Source organism: Maniola hyperantus, chromosome 16 (genome assembly GCF_902806685.2).
Source record: "Maniola hyperantus chromosome 16, iAphHyp1.2, whole genome shotgun sequence".
NCBI classification, from domain to species: Eukaryota; Metazoa; Arthropoda; class Insecta; order Lepidoptera; family Nymphalidae; genus Maniola; species Maniola hyperantus.
Window position 1 is genome coordinate 1,261,569 of NC_048551.1, and position 17,803 is coordinate 1,279,371.

The 17,803-nt window shown below is 37.5% G+C and overlaps 2 protein-coding genes across 5 annotated transcripts in view; both read left to right on the forward strand.

Annotated features, from left to right (window-relative positions):
- The first annotated feature begins 997 nt into the window (after positions 1–997).
- LOC117989732 (zinc finger protein 492-like) lies at positions 998–14,641 on the forward strand. Its single transcript, XM_069503753.1, has 5 exons — positions 998–1,202; positions 1,391–1,958; positions 4,259–4,495; positions 5,953–6,614; positions 8,699–14,641. The coding sequence occupies exons 2-5, from the start codon at positions 1,403–1,405 to the stop codon at positions 9,377–9,379; spliced, it is 2,136 nt and encodes a 711-aa protein (XP_069359854.1). The 5' UTR covers positions 998–1,202; positions 1,391–1,402; the 3' UTR covers positions 9,380–14,641.
- Positions 14,642–15,188: 547 nt separating this feature from the next.
- Positions 15,189–17,803, forward strand: part of norpA (no receptor potential A) — a 66,890-nt gene continuing 64,275 nt past the window's right edge. For all 4 annotated transcript variants that reach the window (XM_034976827.2, XM_034976829.2, XM_034976826.2 and 1 more), the window contains exon 1: positions 15,189–15,381. The gene's annotated coding sequence lies outside the window, so the exon portion shown is untranslated. The remainder of the gene's footprint in view (positions 15,382–17,803) is intronic.

Sequence of the window (17,803 nt, forward strand, 5' to 3'; positions counted from 1 at the left end):
TGATCATTGACATAGGTCAAACTATAGTGGACGCCTGCACGAATAGTTTGCCACAGTCCAGTTAACCAAAAACATTTCATAAAGATTGATAAACCAAAGAGGACCTTATCTCTATTACTCTAAGGCTAACTGTATTTAGAATGATAGATCAAAGTGTAATGGACAAGTACTTGTACAGTTAAGCCTTAGCGTAATAGAGATAAGGTCGGTTTTGGTTTACCAAGTTCTTAGTTACTAAGCCGGTAGCCAATAACCGCTCCTTCTCAGCTTTCAGTGAAAGAAAGAAAGAGAAGGCATAATTATTGCGTTTCTAGTTACCCAAAAACCAAACAATGCATTGTCGGTTGCCAGTTGGCAGTGTTGCGTTGTCAGGTGGTTCGTCATAGATGATAACTGAAAACCGTTGCTAGCTACGACAATAACGCTATGGTACGCTATAGGCACGGCAGCGGTTTTCAGTTAAGTTAAGCTATAGCGGACACATGTCTATTATTTAAGGATTTTTAGACTGCCAAATCTCGCTAATTTTTTTTACAGTACGATTTAAACGTAAATGCGCCCCTAAGTTTGCGTACGACGTTGCGCATGGGTTGCGCACCACACACAGTTTTTGGGTGTCCGGGGCATATATTCAATGTACTCTGTGGTCCGGGTAGCGGGGGCCGAGGAGGGTAACAGCGCACGTCTCGCAACTTCACGACGCATTTAAGTTTGAATCGTACCTACTGTACTTTGAAAAACCCAAAAAATCACTGATTTGTTACTTAATTATTGTTTTCATTTTATTCAAAAATAGTCCCACAAAGACAAAATTATAATAATGATCTCAATATAATAAAGACGTTTCAGATGATTGTGTAGATAATCTATGAATGAAAAAAGCAATTCTATTTTTCGTTTTGAGCTATGGCAGGGCTATGGCGGTAAAACAATCGACAGCGTACTGTCACTTGTCAGTAGTCGGCATAGTTGTCGGCGATTGGAGCATGATCTGAGGTGATCACGAGGTGATTGGTGATTGTCGGTTCCGGTTGTCAAAAATATTTATAAAAGTTTTTGACTATGTTTTGTGAAGTAAAATAACTTATTTTTGCGGGTAGTTGAGTGTTTTTTAATGACATAGCGATGAATTTAATAAAACCATTTCCGCCATGTTTCTTTCTTTTTAACCATCGAGGCGAGAAACATCAGCGAGGCCCGAGGTAAGTAACATTTATTATTTTTACCCTTTATTTCTGCTAATTAAGTTACCTCCCGTCTTTAAATAATATATTTTTACGTTGTACAAAGATCTATTTATCTACCTACGTCTAAAGACCTGTGTTAACTGAATCATAAGTTTTTGGTATAGTTCGAAAATGATTACCATGTCGCAATTTTGTTCCCAAAGGGTTTATAAGAAATGGAGGAAGCAGAAATTGCCTTCAGAGAATCGGGACCTGACCATCCAATTTTGTTCATACCTAAACACTTAACCACGCTCGAAACGAAATGTGCACCATCTGATAACGTATTTATTAACTTAAATATAACGACGGCGGACACAGAGGGAAACGACCTTAATGTATATTCTGGGTTTTGCAACGTTAAAGTTATAGACAGTTCCAATGACGATAACGATGCCGATGGAGAAATGTACTATCCATCAGATACAGAGAATGTTTTGGGTGAAGTCACTCTACCAGACTCGAACGATAGCAATGAGTCTGACATGTTGATCGATCCAACATATAATCCATACATTAGTGATGCCATGGAAACTGAGGACAACTACACCATTTACCAGTCCCATGATGAACATATCACAGTGCGGCAGCACGGCTCTTATCTAAAGAATGTGAATCATTATAGTGAATCTGTGCAATACTCTCAGTATATGGAGTTTGAGCACAAAAAGTTCAAGCGGATGAAGACGAGCGGTGAACCGAAGCCACAACACGGTGAACCCAGTTTAAACAGTAATATATTTATTTTACTTTGCTTGTTAACGGTAGCAGTAGCTTAGTAATTAAGGCTTATGCTTCCTATTGAGTTCGATCCAAGGTAAACACCTCTGACTGTAAGCAATTAAATATCACTTGCTTTAACAGTAAAGGAAAGCATCGTGAGGAAACCTGTATGCCTGGGAGTTCTCCATAAGTGTCTTAAAGGTGGGTGAAGTCTGCCAATCTATACTTGGCTTGATGGACTAGGGCCTAAACCCCGTTAAATCATCCTAAGAGGAGACCTGTGCTCACATAGTAGGCTGGCGATGGGTTGATATTGATGATGATGAACAGTCAAGAGTAAATAGGCATCTTTTAGTTAAGTGCACTCCGTCTTAGGCTGTGTCATCACTTGCCACCAGGTCTAATTGCAGTCTGTGTGGATTAAGATATTTTTAAAATCCCTAGAAATCTTAGCGGAGAACTACTATGAAAAGAACTTAGTTTTTTCTTTTTTTTTAAATAATAGCTATGTTTATCATGACTAATATTCCCCTTTCCCCTCCAACTAAGCGTAAAGCTTGTGCTAGAGAAGTAGGTACAACAAAAGTGCAACGGATGAAGTGTAAACGACCAACCTTTCAGATTTCAGTCCCACCATTGAGCTATTTATTACTAATTCCTTTTATTTATTCACTATCAGCGCACACTTGACCACGATCACACCTGGTAGCAAGTGGTGATGTGGCCTAAGATGGGCCGCGTTTGCCTAGAAGGTGCATTAGTTAAACCCTTTGATAAACATTGGTCCAACCTGCATCGTTGCGACAACAACAACTTTACTTAGATTGTTGTTATTGAACCTTTATTTATGTTTCTAACTAGCTTATGCTCGCGACTTCGTCCGCCTGGACTACATAAATTTCAAACCCCTATTTCACCCCCTTAGGTATTGAATTTTCAGAATTCCTTTCTTAGCGGATGTCTATGTCATAATAGCTATCTGCATGCCTAATTTCAGCCGGATCCGTCCAGTAGTTTGAACTGTGCGTTGATAGATCAGTCAGTCAGTCACCTTTTCCTTTTATATATATATATAGATTTAATTTAACTAGGTAAGGCGCCGATTCTCTTGTATTTCTCTAAACAAAATTTAAAGTATCTGCATTTTTTCTTTTTAATATTGCTAAAAAAGGACGGAACATGAATTTTACATTTGAAGACTAAAAATGTTGGTGCTCGCTACGAATATAAACCATAGGATCGCGACTGGAAGCTAAAGTCACGAGGTATGACAGCTCTAAATTGAACTAAAACTGTCAAACTGTGTCTGTCCTTTTCATATTACATTTGTAAAAAGAGGATACAAATACTCAAATTTAGGTGTGCTCAGAATCAGTACCAATTATATCTGTGTCATATTATTTTTTCTGTTTCAATAGTTTGTTATGGGCTCTTATATTGCCTGAAATAAAATTCATTTATTTATTTATTTTATTTTATTTATTTTATTTTATTATATTTATTTACTAGATGATGCCCGCGACTTCGGCCGCGTGAATTTAGGTTTTTGAAAATCGCGCGAGAACTCTGATTTCCCGGGATAAAAAGTAGCCTATGTCCTTCCCCGGGATACAAGCTATCTCTGTACCAAATTTTGTCATTATCGGTTGAACGGATGGGACTTGAAAAGCTAGCAGACACACTTTCGCATTTATAATATTAGTATGGATATGGATTAGTATGGATTTATTCATTTACTAGCGACCCGCCCCGGTTTCGCACGGGTAGGTTATTACAATTTTCGTAGGGATCTCTAATTCTTTTGAAAATAAAATATAGCCTATGTCACTCAGGAATAATGTAGCTTTCGATTTCGAAAGAATTTTCAAAATCGGTTCAGTAGTTCCAGAGATTACCCCCTACAAACAATCTTAACGACATTACCTCTTTATAATATTAGTATTGATTTATTAGGCCTATTCACTTTTGTTTTAAAGATAACACTGATCTCGGACTTCACTTATTTATGTACTAGCTGATGCCCGCGACTTTGTACGCGTAGGTTTAGGTTTTACAAATCCCGTGGGAACTCTTTGATTTCCCGGGATAAAAAGTGGCCTATGTCAGGTCTCCAGGTCTTTAACTATACCCATGCAAAAAATCACGTCGATCCGTTGCTCCGTTGCGACGTGATTGAAGAACAAACACACTTTCGCATTTATAATAAGGGTACTAATAGACTAAGCAGTTTTCGCTGAGGCGTCTATATCAGAAGTGCTTCGAGTTTTCCAAATGTTTGTCTAATCTATTATTGAACTGCTTGTTGCCAGAAGAAAGAATGATTGCCAAGGAGAAGCAAGTTAGAGCGGAGATGAATTACGTAGACTTCCCCTGCGACGTCGCCGTCAAGCAACTGATGTCCCTGGAACTGCAGGGGACTCCCCGCCAGCAACGGACCATCCTGCTCTTTGCTGACGGCTCGCAGGAGGGACAAACCATCCAGAGAATAGCTATAGATGATCCACAGGCTAAGTGCCGTGCGAGTGGAGCTGGAACTAGTGTTCCTGGTAAGTGGATTTTTTTGTTGTAGTCTAGGGTTCCATACTTAAAGGGTGGCAAGTGGCAACAGGACCCTACCTTTTTATTGCATCTTTAACAATTTATTAACGGACCATTCTGCTCCTTGGAGACGGCTCGCAGAAGGGACAAACCATCCAGAGAATAGCTATAGATGATCCACAGGTTAAGTGCCGTGAGAGTGGAGCTGGAACTAGTGTTGTTGGTAAGTAGATTTTTTGTTGTAGTCTAGGGTTAAATACCTAAAGGGTGGCAACAGGACCCTTATAGGATCACTTTGTTGTCTGTCTGTCGGTCTGTCAAGAAACCTACAGGGTAGGTACTTCCCGTTAACCTAGAATCATGAAATTTGGCAGGTAGGTAGATCTTATAACAGACATTCGGGGAAAAATCTGAAAACCGTGAATTTGTGGTTGCATCACACAAAAAAAATTAAATTGTGGTCATGAACTAATAATTAGTATTTTCAATTTTTGAAGTAAGATAACTATATCAAGTGGGGTATCATATGAAAGGGCTTTACCTGTGCATTTTAAAACAGTTTTTTATTTATTTTTATGTATCATAGTTTTTGAATTATCGTGCTATGACTGTAGTACGGAACCCTCGGTGCGCGAGCCTGACTCGCACTTGTCCGGTTTTTTATTGCATCTTTAACAATTTATCAATGGACCATTCTGCTCCTTGGAGACGGCTCGCAGAAGGGACAAACCATCCAGAGAATAGCTATAGATGATCCACAGGTTAAGTGCCGTGAGAGTGGAGCTGGAACTAGTGTTGCTGGTAAGTGGATTTTTTGTTGTAGTCTAGGGTTCCATACCTAAAGTGTGGCAAGTGGCAACAGGACCCTACCTTTTTATTGCATCTTTAACAATTTATTAACGGACCATTCTGCTCCTTGGAGACGGCTCGCAGAAGGGACAAACCATCCAGAGAATAGCTATAGATGATCCACAGGTTAAGTGCCGTGCGAGTGGAGCTGGAACTAGTGTTCCTGGTAAGTGGATTTTTTGTTGTAGTCTAGTTCTTAAAGGTGTCTTGGGGTGAGATGTATAGAGCGCACTTCGACTTAAGTTTGAGTTAAACGAGACAGATTTATGTAAGAGATTTACATCTGTCTCGTTTTAACTCTGTCTTAAGTCTAAGCAAAGTCAGAGTGCGCTCTATAATCCGCACTGGGCCAGCGCAGTGTGGCGGACTATCATCATCATCATGATCAACCCATCGCCGGCTCACTACAGAGCACGGGTCTTCTCTCAGAGTGAGAAGGGTTTTAGCCATAGTCTACTAAATTGCTAATATCATTACATAAATAATTTCCTTTCGTCTGGGATTGCAGACACATTTTCAGCTTTTATAAAACAACGAACGTCTGGCCCTCACAGGCTCTTACTCTAATATGTCATATGATTTATTAGCATGCTGTATAATTTTTTATACTTTCCAGTTAACAATTCATGTCAAAAGAAATACCAGTGTGAGAAATGCAAGCAAATATTTTATCAGATATCAGCATTCAGGCAGCACATCCAAGTCAAACACACTCCAAAGAGGAAACAGCCAGACGTGCCTGCAAACAATGTTGGCTTCTTATGCCTCGAATGCAAGAAAAGTTTCAAGAGTCGCGAAAAGTTTGAAATGCACTGCCTCGGCCACGGCAACCCGGATGTCGAGTGTAGCACATGCCGCAAAGTGTTCGCATCCAAGTCGACTCTTCAGAACCACATTAAAATACATCTGAGAAAACATAAATGCCCGTACTGTAGAAAGACTTATCAAAAATTCAAAGACTTGACAGCTCATTTGGAGAAGGCTCACTTGGTTTCTAAATGCGATATTTGTAATTCAACTGCATCTACGTTGGGGTTGGAGAAGCACAAGGAGCAACATAAGTTTGATGTGGTGCTAGCTCAGAAACCTGAACCCGGGGCTTTTAATTCTGAAAGAAATCTGTCAGTGAACAACTGGCCGGATAGTGCTGAAGACTACAGCGTGCCCTATGAGGAGACCAAGCAAGATCATGATTCTGTTATAGCTCAAGCCACCAGCAATGAATTGTTCCTGCTACATGCCAAGAAGGGGAAGAAAGGGAAGAAATGTAAGGAAAAGGTAATTTTTATATAGGTCACTTTGGAGGGATGTCCTTTTTAAAGGACAAAATATTATGGCGTCGATTTTTCTGCTGCGTTTTATTGAGGCTTGAAAAAGGTAATTTTTTTAATATTGTTAATACATCAGCACCAATAACTAGGCTGGCGCCACTTCAGTCATACCAACCATCTGTCCAGTAACAATGCCTACAGAGCATCACGGAAGACTACAGCATACCCTATGAGGAGAGCAGGCAAGATCATGATGCTGTAATAGCTCAAGCAACAGGTGAATCGTTCCTGCTACACGCCAAGAAAGGGAAGAAATGTAAGACAAAGGTAATTTTTATATAGGTCACTTTGGAGGGATGTCCTTTTTAAAGGACAAAATATTATGGCGTCAATTTTTCTGCCGCATTTTACTGGAACTTGAAAAAGGTAATTTTGTTTACTTTTTAGGGTTCCGTACCTCAAAAGGAAAAACGGAACCCTTATAGGATCACTTTGTTGCCTGTCTGTCTGTCTGTCAAGAACCTACCTACAGGCTACAGGGTACTTCCCGTTGACCTAGAATCAAGCAATTTGGTAGGTAGGTAGGTCTTATAGCTGCCATTAGGGGAAAAATCTGAAAACTGAATTTGTGGTTACATCACACAAAAAAAAAATTAATTGTGGTCATAAACTAATAATTAGTATTTTCAATTTTCGAAGTAAGATAACTATATCAAGTGGGGTATAATATGAAAGGGCGTCACCTGTGCATTCTAAAACAGATTTTTATTTATTTTTATGCATCATAGTTTTTGAATTATCGTGCAAAATGTCGATCAAATACCCTAAAACACTTAGATAGAACCCTTGTTTGCGCGAGCCTGACTCACACTTCGCCGGTTTTTTAATGTCATTTTGACAGTGTAATTATCTTCGAAATTATAAAAAGTGCTGGAAATGAAGTAAAACAAGCATTTATTTTGATAATATGTCAAGAGTCTGGTCTGCCTAGCCAAGCTGTACACAGAACTAAACTGTTGACAACCTCCCTGGCGCAGTGGTGAGTGCTGTGGTCTAATAAGCCCCGGCGTGGTCCCGGGTTAGATTCCCGGCAGTGGCAATTTTTAAATTTCGTATTTGTAATCTTTAAATGGTCTCTAGTATGATCTAGTGGAAGGCTTCGGCCGTGGCTAGCGCCAGTAGCGCTAGTTGCCGCATAGAAACTGATCAGCCATAGCCCCTTCCATGTTAGCCAGCTTCCAAGACTGCATCGTCACTTACCACTAGATGAGGCCGCAGTCAAGGGCTAACTTGTATCGGAATAAAAGAATAAAAAAACAATTCCATGTCTATAGATGCTAAATTGTGCCAAAGGGCATTCAATATTATCTCTTTTGTTTTGATTGATTTACTGTTCATCTTTTAATTAATTAAGTATCTTAATCTATATTATATATATAATTCTATATATAATATAAGTAATCAGTTTAATCAATAAAGATTAAAGTAATATTGTGTCTCTATAAAATGTGTTTTAAATCGATTTGATAAAGCAAATGACAGTGTAGGAAAAACCACATCATCATCACGATCAACCCATCGCCGGCTCACTACTGAGCACGGGTATCCTCTCAGGCTAATAGGGATTGTCTACTACGCTGGTCAAGTGCGGATTGGCAGACTTCATACATCTTTGAGAATATTATGGAGAACTCTCAGGCATTCAGGCATGTAGGTTTCGCATATTATATTATATTTTCTTTCACCGTTAAAGCGAGTGATATCAGTACCCTTATTATAAATGCGAAAGTGTGTTTGTTTGTTGGTTTGTTGGGTTATTGGTTTGTTGGTTTGTCCGTCAATCACGTCGCAACGGTGCAACGGATTGACGTGATTTTTTGCATGGGTATAGATAAAGACCTGGAGAGTGACATGGCTATTTTTATCCCGGAAAATCAAAGAGTTTCCACGGGACAAACCTAATTCCACGTGGACGACGTCGCGGGCATCAGCTAGTTTATTAAGTCTGAAAAGTAATAGGTGCGTGCCCGGGATCGAAACTACGACCTTCCGAATCTAAACGTTTTTCTAAAATACGACCCTTCTTTCTAGAGATGCAACGTATGCTTAAAGAACTTCGACCGCCGCAGCGACTTGAAGCGTCACCTCATCGAGCACATCCTTCGAAGCAGCCTCGAGAAGGACCCCATCGACGACTCCGGGATACTCCACCTCACATGCGAGGTATGTCAGAGCCAAACCTTCTCCCGAATCGACGAGTACAAGGCCCACCTTCGCGAGCACGCCAAGCTAACCACGTACAAATGCACGGTCTGCGGTAAAACCTTCAGCGACTCCAGCAACTTCTCCAAACACAAGAAAGTCCACGGCAACCAACATTTCCAGTGCGACATCTGCCTGCGGAAATTCAACACCAAAAAAACTTTAATCGCACACATCGAGTACCACAACGCAAACAGACCAATAAAGTGCTATTATTGTAATAAAAAATACCACTTCCAGTCGGCATTAAACAAACACATCAAATTTGTACATGAGCAAATCGTACCCCGCTACAAATGCACGATCTGCGATGATTTCCTGAGCACCGTCAAAGAGAAATGGGAGCACGAATGGCTGGTGCACCAGGTCAGGAAGGTAGTTGTGGACTGCCTCATCTGTGGGGCGAAGTTCAGAAAATATTCTGAACTCAAACGGCATTGTCAATTGACGCACAAAGTAGAAATCCCGCCGGCTAGAAGGCTGTTAAGGAAACGCGACGACCGTAAATAAGCTTTTTCATTTTTGGGTCACAGTTCAGAAAATATTCTGAACTGAAACATTTCACAAGATTGGAAATTATAGCTTTTTCAAAAACATAGGGCCCGTAAATCAAGCTTTTTGGGTTGAGTTAGTTCAGAATATTTTCTGAACTAAAACATCATTTTAATAGGTGCGACGGAGTCAAAATTATGTTGTTTTGGAGGCTTTTACAAAGAATAGGGTCTGCAAAAGGAGTTTTTGTTGATTTTTGGGTCACAGTTTAGAAAATATTCTGAACTTTCGTTCTGTCTGTTGGAAAAACGGTTTCTTTGAATCGAAATTCAGAAAATTCAGGTTTGATTCAGGATATTGGAAATAACGCCGGCTTGGAGATTGTAAAAACGCAGGTCGTTGAAATAAAGCACAATCTCGGTTTTGTTAAACTGCTAAATAATTTTAAATACTTACATATCAAAAATTGCGCAACCGGCAGGATTCGAACCTGCGACTCCCCTGAGAATCACGTCCGAAACGCCTGTGACCACTGCCAGTGCCGAAATATTAGATGGGTAGGCATCGATATAAATAAAGAAAGAAAGAAGAAAGAAAGAAAACTTTTATTTGATCACAATACCTACTACAATAAACCTTAAAAGCTAATTAAGTTAATCTACATAATTAAACTAATAACAAAAAAATATAATAATAAAAAATAATACCTATATATATACAAGTACGTGTGACCAAATATAGGTCTCCCACTCAGCATAATGCTGCAGCAAGCTGCAGCGCTGGTTTTCAGTAGGAGCCTTAACAAGTGAAGTCACGGACGATTTACCTAGTACAGTATATTATAAAAATAAAATACGCAAACAACTAAACTAAGGTTTGAACAAGTAACTAAAAAAAAAAAGACAAACAATATAAGAAAACTAAGACCGTACATAAAAAAATAAAAAATAAAATAAAATAAATATGAGAAGAGGTATAACGGAATTATTATAAATGATGATTGTAAAAACAATAAGTGCAATATAATATGTGACATAAGTGCTGAAACGATAGGTGCTGATCCGAATAGTATGAAATGATTAAGTAATTAATTTTAACTTGTAATTTTTTGTTGTATAAGAAGATAAGTTTTTAATTTAGTTTTAAAAGTTCCAAGAGATATTGACGATTTTAACGGCGGTGGTAGATCGTTCCAGCACTTAGTAGCTGCAAATTTAAAGCTTCCCTTAACAAAATTTTTCACGGTTTTTAGGAACCAAATAAATCAGCGCCACCTCTTAGATACTAACGAACGACCCGTTTGAAATCCAGACGTCACTGAAGTTGCATTGGTGCTAAAGCACCACTGAGTCGGTGCCATTTTGTTTGTTCAATAGCCCTGTCCATACGAAGTAATATATAAGTCAATGTGGGTAGGTATGTATTTTTATTCAGTACCTACTATGCGTTTCGGCACTGGCAGTTGTTAAGTGAACCGTGACTTAGTGGTCAAAGGCGCTCCCTGGTGTGACACACAGGACAGACGCAGGTTCGAATCCTGCCTGTTCCGCAATTTTTGATACTTATGTATTTAATATTATTTAGAAACCTATTATAGTTAAAACTCTATAAATTTTAAAAAATTACAAATGACTTTTATGAAACTGTTTTCTCTAATTTTGCGTCCAAGTTCAGAAGATATTCTGAATTATTAAAACCACCTCTAAAAATTATAGATATAGGTGTTCCTATTTATTGATGTTTTTATAGTACAACATATTTTTGTTTTTTTTATTTATTTTTTATTATTTTAAAATCAAATACTTAACTGTAGGATGATGAATTCCGTTATTTTTTTGTGTTTTTGCTAATTTATTTTTATTTTTATTTAGATTGTTTGAGCCAGATTTAAGCAAAGTATTAATTTGAGTCTAATTTGTTTGGAAAGTATACCTACCTAGATACTTAGTAGTTTGAGAGTTGAATCTCATATAAGTTTTTTTTTTAATTTTAAAATCAAATAAGTAACTTTAGAATGATAAATTATGTACTTTTTTGTTGTTGTTGCCAATTTATGTTTAAATACTACATACGTACTGATTTTTTGAGACTGATTTTAACATAGCATTAGTGAGTATAAATTATTTGGGTCTAACTTAGAAAATATTGTTAACTGAAAATCGTTACGTAATTTTAAATGAACTTATTAATTTAATTTACTTTTAATTAGTATAGTTCTTGCATTTCACGAAGGCCACTGACTCATGCTTGTGTTTAAGTCGTATCGGTATACGTAAGGTACACTAAATGTGTGCGTTTGACAGCGCTAGCTCGCGACTGATTGGTCCGACATGCACGCACACTTACGCAATGACCATGTAAACGACGTTACCACAAGTAAAGTTCACTAGCCTCCGTGAATTGCAAGAACTGTACCATAATATGGATTCAAACTCAGAAAATATACTGAATATTTTAGGAAGTTGTTGCAAAAATGTAAAAGACCTATTTCACACGAACTTTTTTCTAACGCGCGTTAAGAAGGCGTTCGGTCGGATCAAAGAAAAGCCTAGTTAATTCGATTTAACCATGACCGCCGACGGTTGAAATTTCAAAACATCGCGTTAGAAACATGTTGAGATATTAACACAATACCTATTGTAAATCTATTTTTCTTTAGCTTAGAACTTCTCGCAGAAATACGTAAGCGACGAGTATTGTCTGGCGCTTTAGACGTTCTAAAGTTTGGTTTTTTATGGCTACTGTTGTTAGTGCGCTGTAAGAACTAAGAACCACTATGTATCGTTTATGGCGCGTCGTTTAGGAGTTTTTCGATAATCGATTAATTTGCCTTTTAAGTCAGCTAATAAACAATATCTAGATTTGAAGCTCCTTTGTTATATTATAATATTTTCAGCGCTATATAGGTAAGCTAGAAGAAATCAAACCATGTTAAACTGTTGGTATTTATAACGCGCGTTATTAAAACGTCCGTGTGAAAACGGGCTTACAAATATTAAGATTTGTATACTTAAATACAAAATGAAATCAAAATTTTATTACAAATAGTTAATGTTATTTTTTGTTATAGAATTCAAGGTGCCAATTTTTATTTTGTTTTTTAAATTAGATACTTTTTAAAGGTTTTTAGAATAACTTTTTATAGGTTTTCTATAAGCACGTTCTACACTAGCGCGCGAATCGTGGTGCGATTTTTGCGAATCAAACATCCATTTCGCGCCGCGAGTGAAGAGCGTGCAACGGATATTCTAAGTCTTCTTTTTATACGACACGCAACGACTACGATACAACAGATTTTGTTACATATATTTTTTGTTGGTAAATCTATTTACATCACAGAATATGATATAGGTAGATATAAGGTGACTCAAAATGGTTAGCGTCCACTGAGATTTTTGTCTCTATCATTTGTATGGGATAACGTAACAGAGAGAGCGCTATACCTAGTAACTTCTTTCCGCGGATAGTTTAGTTTAAGCAAGCTAGAGAATTTGTAACGCCATATTAGCGTGAAATTATATGGTATAACTAGCAGCCAAGCTGTTAATAATTTTTGTCAAAATGTTTTTGAGTCTTGAGGTTATGACAGTAATGAAGATTACTACGATCCTAAATGTGGCTACAGTTCATACTTCATACTGTGCTTCATACTCTTTAAAGTTGAGATCTATGGAGCATACTTTAATTTGCTCAGACGGTATAGAGTTAAAACGAGACAGGTTTATGCCGGAGACAGATCTGTTTCAGCTTACGACGTGGTCTATATATAGTTTATATTTAATATAAGATAAAAGTACATATATGTACCTAGTTGATTGTTGGAGACTGATTTTTACTTATCTAATCAATTGTGTTAAGATACCGTTATAGTATTATTTGGTCAACTTTATGTTTTAACAGTGATTAGAAAGGTAATTCCTATTTGTGGCTAGTTTGGCAGGACCAATAAAAAGAATATCATTGTGAAATCAAATGTAGCTTAATCGTTCAATTTATCAAACTTTTTAGTTATATAAAAGTGCCTTAAATGATATTCCTTTAGGCCTTAATATTAAGAAGATTTTTATACTCAAGTTATAAGATGAAATCAAAATTTCATTATAAATAGCAGATTTTTATTTTGTTATCAAGTTCAAGGTGGTGGGTTTTTTAGTTTTTAATTTACTTTTTTGAATCTTTAGGATAATATTATACCTATTAGGTACCTACTTACTTTTTAATTCTTACTTTTATTGATAAGTATCTCTGTCTTTTCATAACAGCTATAGGGCTCAAGGTACATTGAACTGAAGCGAGGCGACAGATATTTTCTAAAAGTGTTTTAAACAGAAGTTTACTACGTAATGTACTTTAGGAAGCAAATTCTAGTTCGCGTCGTTTACCGTAACGTTTGCCGACATCCGAAAATTACATTCGAAATCGCATTTATCATACTATGTTTTAACATTGATACAGTTATTTAGTGATTGTTACGGCTTTTATGCGTTTGACCTTCTGAATGTAGATGTCGACTACGCGCATAGATTCGCGATTGTCGCGTCAATTAGGGCGTTGGAATATATGATGAGTAGGTGATCTTAGCAAGACTACGTGTCGCTTCGCTTTGCTACAATATGCCTTGATCCTAGCAATGTTTGGTACAGTTGGCGTGAGATAAATAGAGCTTGGCTCCTAATCCTGTGCAGTGGGTGATTCATCGATCTGTTTAGTGGTACGACGTGAGGTGCGACGGCAAAGGTATACTGTACCTCACTTCGTATCGTACATGCCGTACGCCACTTCGTATACGCTCCGTCATTGGTTCGTCAGTCAACCATTCGTTTTCGCGCTGCAAGATAGCACATACCCATGCGCAGAAACATCTTCATTGTAGTCCTGAGTTTTTTTACTTGACGCCAACTGTACTTACAATATATTGCTTTTTAAATCTAAATTATAATTTAAGTACAAAATTATAGTTTTTACATTTCACGAAGACGAGTGGCTCATGCTTGTGTTTTAATCGTATCGGTATAAGTAACGATACGATAATTGGTCTGACATGCACGCACACTTACGCATTGCCCATGTAAACGACGTAACCACAAGTAAAGTTCACTTGTCTTCGTGGATTGCAAGCTGTACCTAAGTTCTAATTAAGTAAAAATAACTAAGGCTGTGTTTTATGAGAGTGCCATAAAGTGTCTGATTAGTGATTAATGATCTCTTGTTAATTAAGAAACAGCCTATACACAAATGTGCAGTATTAAGCTAATTTATTACATCTACTTTTTTGCTAAATTCTGGTTTTTATTTCATGGCCTAATAACTTGTTAGGTATCTATTTATATAACTTTTTATTATTTTGATATTAAGATTTTACGATGTAATAATTGCATTCAGATCCATTTAATTACGTCTATACAATCGGCCCCTCGATTGTGTAAGAATAACCATTTCATCGCTATCGCAATCGTCAAAAAATTCTGCCCTTTGATTGGCTGTGAAAAATGTAAACAGCGAATCAACCAATCAAATGGCAGAATTTCTTGATTCAGATTGCGATAGCCATGAAATGGTTATTCTTACACAATTGGGGGGGCTGTTTTTCCTTATAGCTAACTTCAACAATGCAATTCTGTTGCAACAAGAATCGCACAAATTCAGCCAATCAGAAAATTTGAGATTGTAATAATGATTGATGCAAGTTTCCCGTAATCGAGGTGCTGTTTATACTTCAAAGTCGTGTGATGTAAAGAGGCCTCAACGACCGACCTTGGATTAGCGCATGCGCGGCGGGTCACCTGCCAGAGTCAGACATTGGTTATTTCATTCTCTCGATTCTCAAAGTCCGCGAGGCCGCCGCGCGTTACGGTCGTTCGTACTAACCGCGATCGCGGTCGCGTGTTTTAGCAATCATTCATACGACTAAATAACGATATCAATACTTAAATACATATTAAATATAGCTGCATAACCTCTAATGTATGATAGTGTGTGGTTATTGTGTCAGTGAATCTGTTTTGGAGACGAATAACAAGGTATGTATTGAAATGCACGATTATCTATAATCCGTCATGTTTAGTACCTATTCGAATTTCGAATGTTTATAGTTTATTATCTTCCATTTAGCTGTATAGTCTGAATCTATATATAAGTACCTACCTATAGAGTAGGTAGTTATGTTTGGTACATTTAACATTGGTTTTACTTTTAGATAAGCTTTGTTTGGAAGGCAAAAACTAATTATGAGACCATTACTTATCTAGGTAGGTAGGTATCAGTGGCGTGTACAGGAGTTCAAGCCAGGGTATGCATTTAGGTATGAACTTATTTTACGGCAGGTTAAAATGAAAAATAAGCAGACTTATTATAATGAGGTTAAGCAGTGCGTTTATGCCTCTAGGAAAGGCATTCTGAACCAGTGGTAGATGCATCCGACTATTCGTAAGTACTTGTAAAAGTTTATACGAATAAAAAAGATTTTTATTTTATTTATTAATTTATTTATGAGCTGCACGCCACTGTTAGGTATGTAGGTTTTCCGTCTCTTTTCATTGATTAAATATGCTGAATAGGTATGTAAGAGTAATCATATGCCTTTTATTATATCACTTGTTTTAACGTTGGAGAAAAACGTGAAGAAACTTCCATGCCTGAGACTCCGTACTGTTCTCAAAGGTGAGTGAAGTCTGCCAATCTGCACTTGGCCAGCTTGGTGGACTATGGCCAAAACCCTTCTCATTCTGAGAGGAGACTCGTGCTCTGTAGTGAGCCGGCGATGGGTTGATTATGATGATGATGATGATCTTCCATTTGGTATATATATATCTAAGGTGTATGTAATTTGGCTGTATAGTCTGAATCCATATAAGTACCTACCTACAGCCTAGGTAGTCATGTTTGGTACATTTAACATAGGCACCTACCTAGGTTTTACTAAGATAAGCTTTGTTTGAAAGGAAGGAAGACTAGAGAAAATTTAATCGGTTCCCAACGAGTCACACCCAACACTGACTCGTTCATAGCTCGTAGCTTGGGTGTGACTTGATGGGATTTTATTTATTGGGATGGGAATTACAATGAATAAAAAAGTTGCAACCAGTAACAGTGTGACTCGATGGGAGAAAAATTTCGATGAGCTCCCAACGAGTAACACTGTGACACGATTGAGTGTTGGGAACCCATCAAAAATTTAGAAATTATAAAATTACAAATTTCTTCTGCCGGGAATAGAACCCAGGACCTCCCACTAATAAGACCACAGCGAGCCACGGGCCACGGCACTAGGGAGGTCAGTTCACGTCTCAACAGTATCGATGTCGCGTTTATTAGCTTTTGATACCTGAAACTTCATGCAGTCGAGCGCAAAATTAGGTAAATAGCGACCTAACTTAATATGCTTGAATTCCTAAGTTAACTTGAAGCTTTGGAACTATAGGGTTTCGGTGTTAAGTAAATTAAATTACGAAACTTGTGCATTATGAGTCATGACGTATGTTACAGTTAGTACTATTATATTATCTTCTGTGGTTACAGTCAACTCTTATCCGGTCCACTTTTGACTGCAAAAAAATTAAAAAACCGGCCAAGTGCGTGGCGGGCCACGCGCAGTGTAGGGTTCCGCAGTTACAACACTTTTGACACATTTTTTAAAGTTGTGTAAAGGCAAGTCTAAAAATTAAAATTGCTAATAAAATTCCGCAAGCAATTTTAGACTTGCCTTTACACAAGTTTAATAAATGTGTTAAAAGTATGCTCCTAAAAAAAGGATATTATACAGTCGCAGACTATGTAAACGATAAAAAAGCTTGGATTTGACTCGCTCCAGCAATGCACGGGGCTGCAATGGCTTGTATAGTACGGTATAATAACATTGTAAATTGAAAAATTAAAAAGAGCAACCGCCGAGTTTCTTGCTGGTTCTTCTCGGTAGGAACGGCATTCCGAAATAGTGGTAAATTAAAACTACCTGACTATTCCTAAGTACTTGTAAAAAGTTTACATGAATAAAAAAACATTCTATTCTATTCAACTTGGCCATGATAGTTTTACTTTAAAATCCATACTAATATTATAAATGCGAAAGTGTGTCTGTCTGTCTGTCTGTCTGTCTGCTAGCTTTTCACGGCCCAATCGTTCAACCGATTTTGATGAAATTTGGTACAGAGTTAGCTTATACCCCGGGGAAGGATATAGGCTACTTTTTGTCCCGGAAAATTAAAGAGTTCCTACGGGATTTCAAAAAACCTAAATCCACGCGTACGAAGTCGCGGGCATCAGCTAGTTGATTATAAATATACCTACTACTGCTGTGAATTTTTTCAAGTTCCTATATACTAATATTTGGCTGATAAAGGGAGGGGGGACACTTGACTCTAATAAAAATTAGCATTTTAAAACATCATATTTTCCAATGGATCTAGAAATCGAAAAATGATACACCCACAGTATTTTTAAATT

Coding starts and splice junctions, on each gene's coding strand:
- LOC117989732 (XM_069503753.1), top strand. CDS start 1,403: ATGGAGGAAGCAGAAATTGCCTTCAGAGAATCGGGACCTGACCATCCA. Junction 1,959..4,258: donor CGGTGAACCCAGTTTAAACA/GTAATATATTTA, acceptor GCTTGTTGCCAG/AAGAAAGAATGATTGCCAAG. Junction 6,615..8,698: donor GGAAGAAATGTAAGGAAAAG/GTAATTTTTATA, acceptor CCTTCTTTCTAG/AGATGCAACGTATGCTTAAA.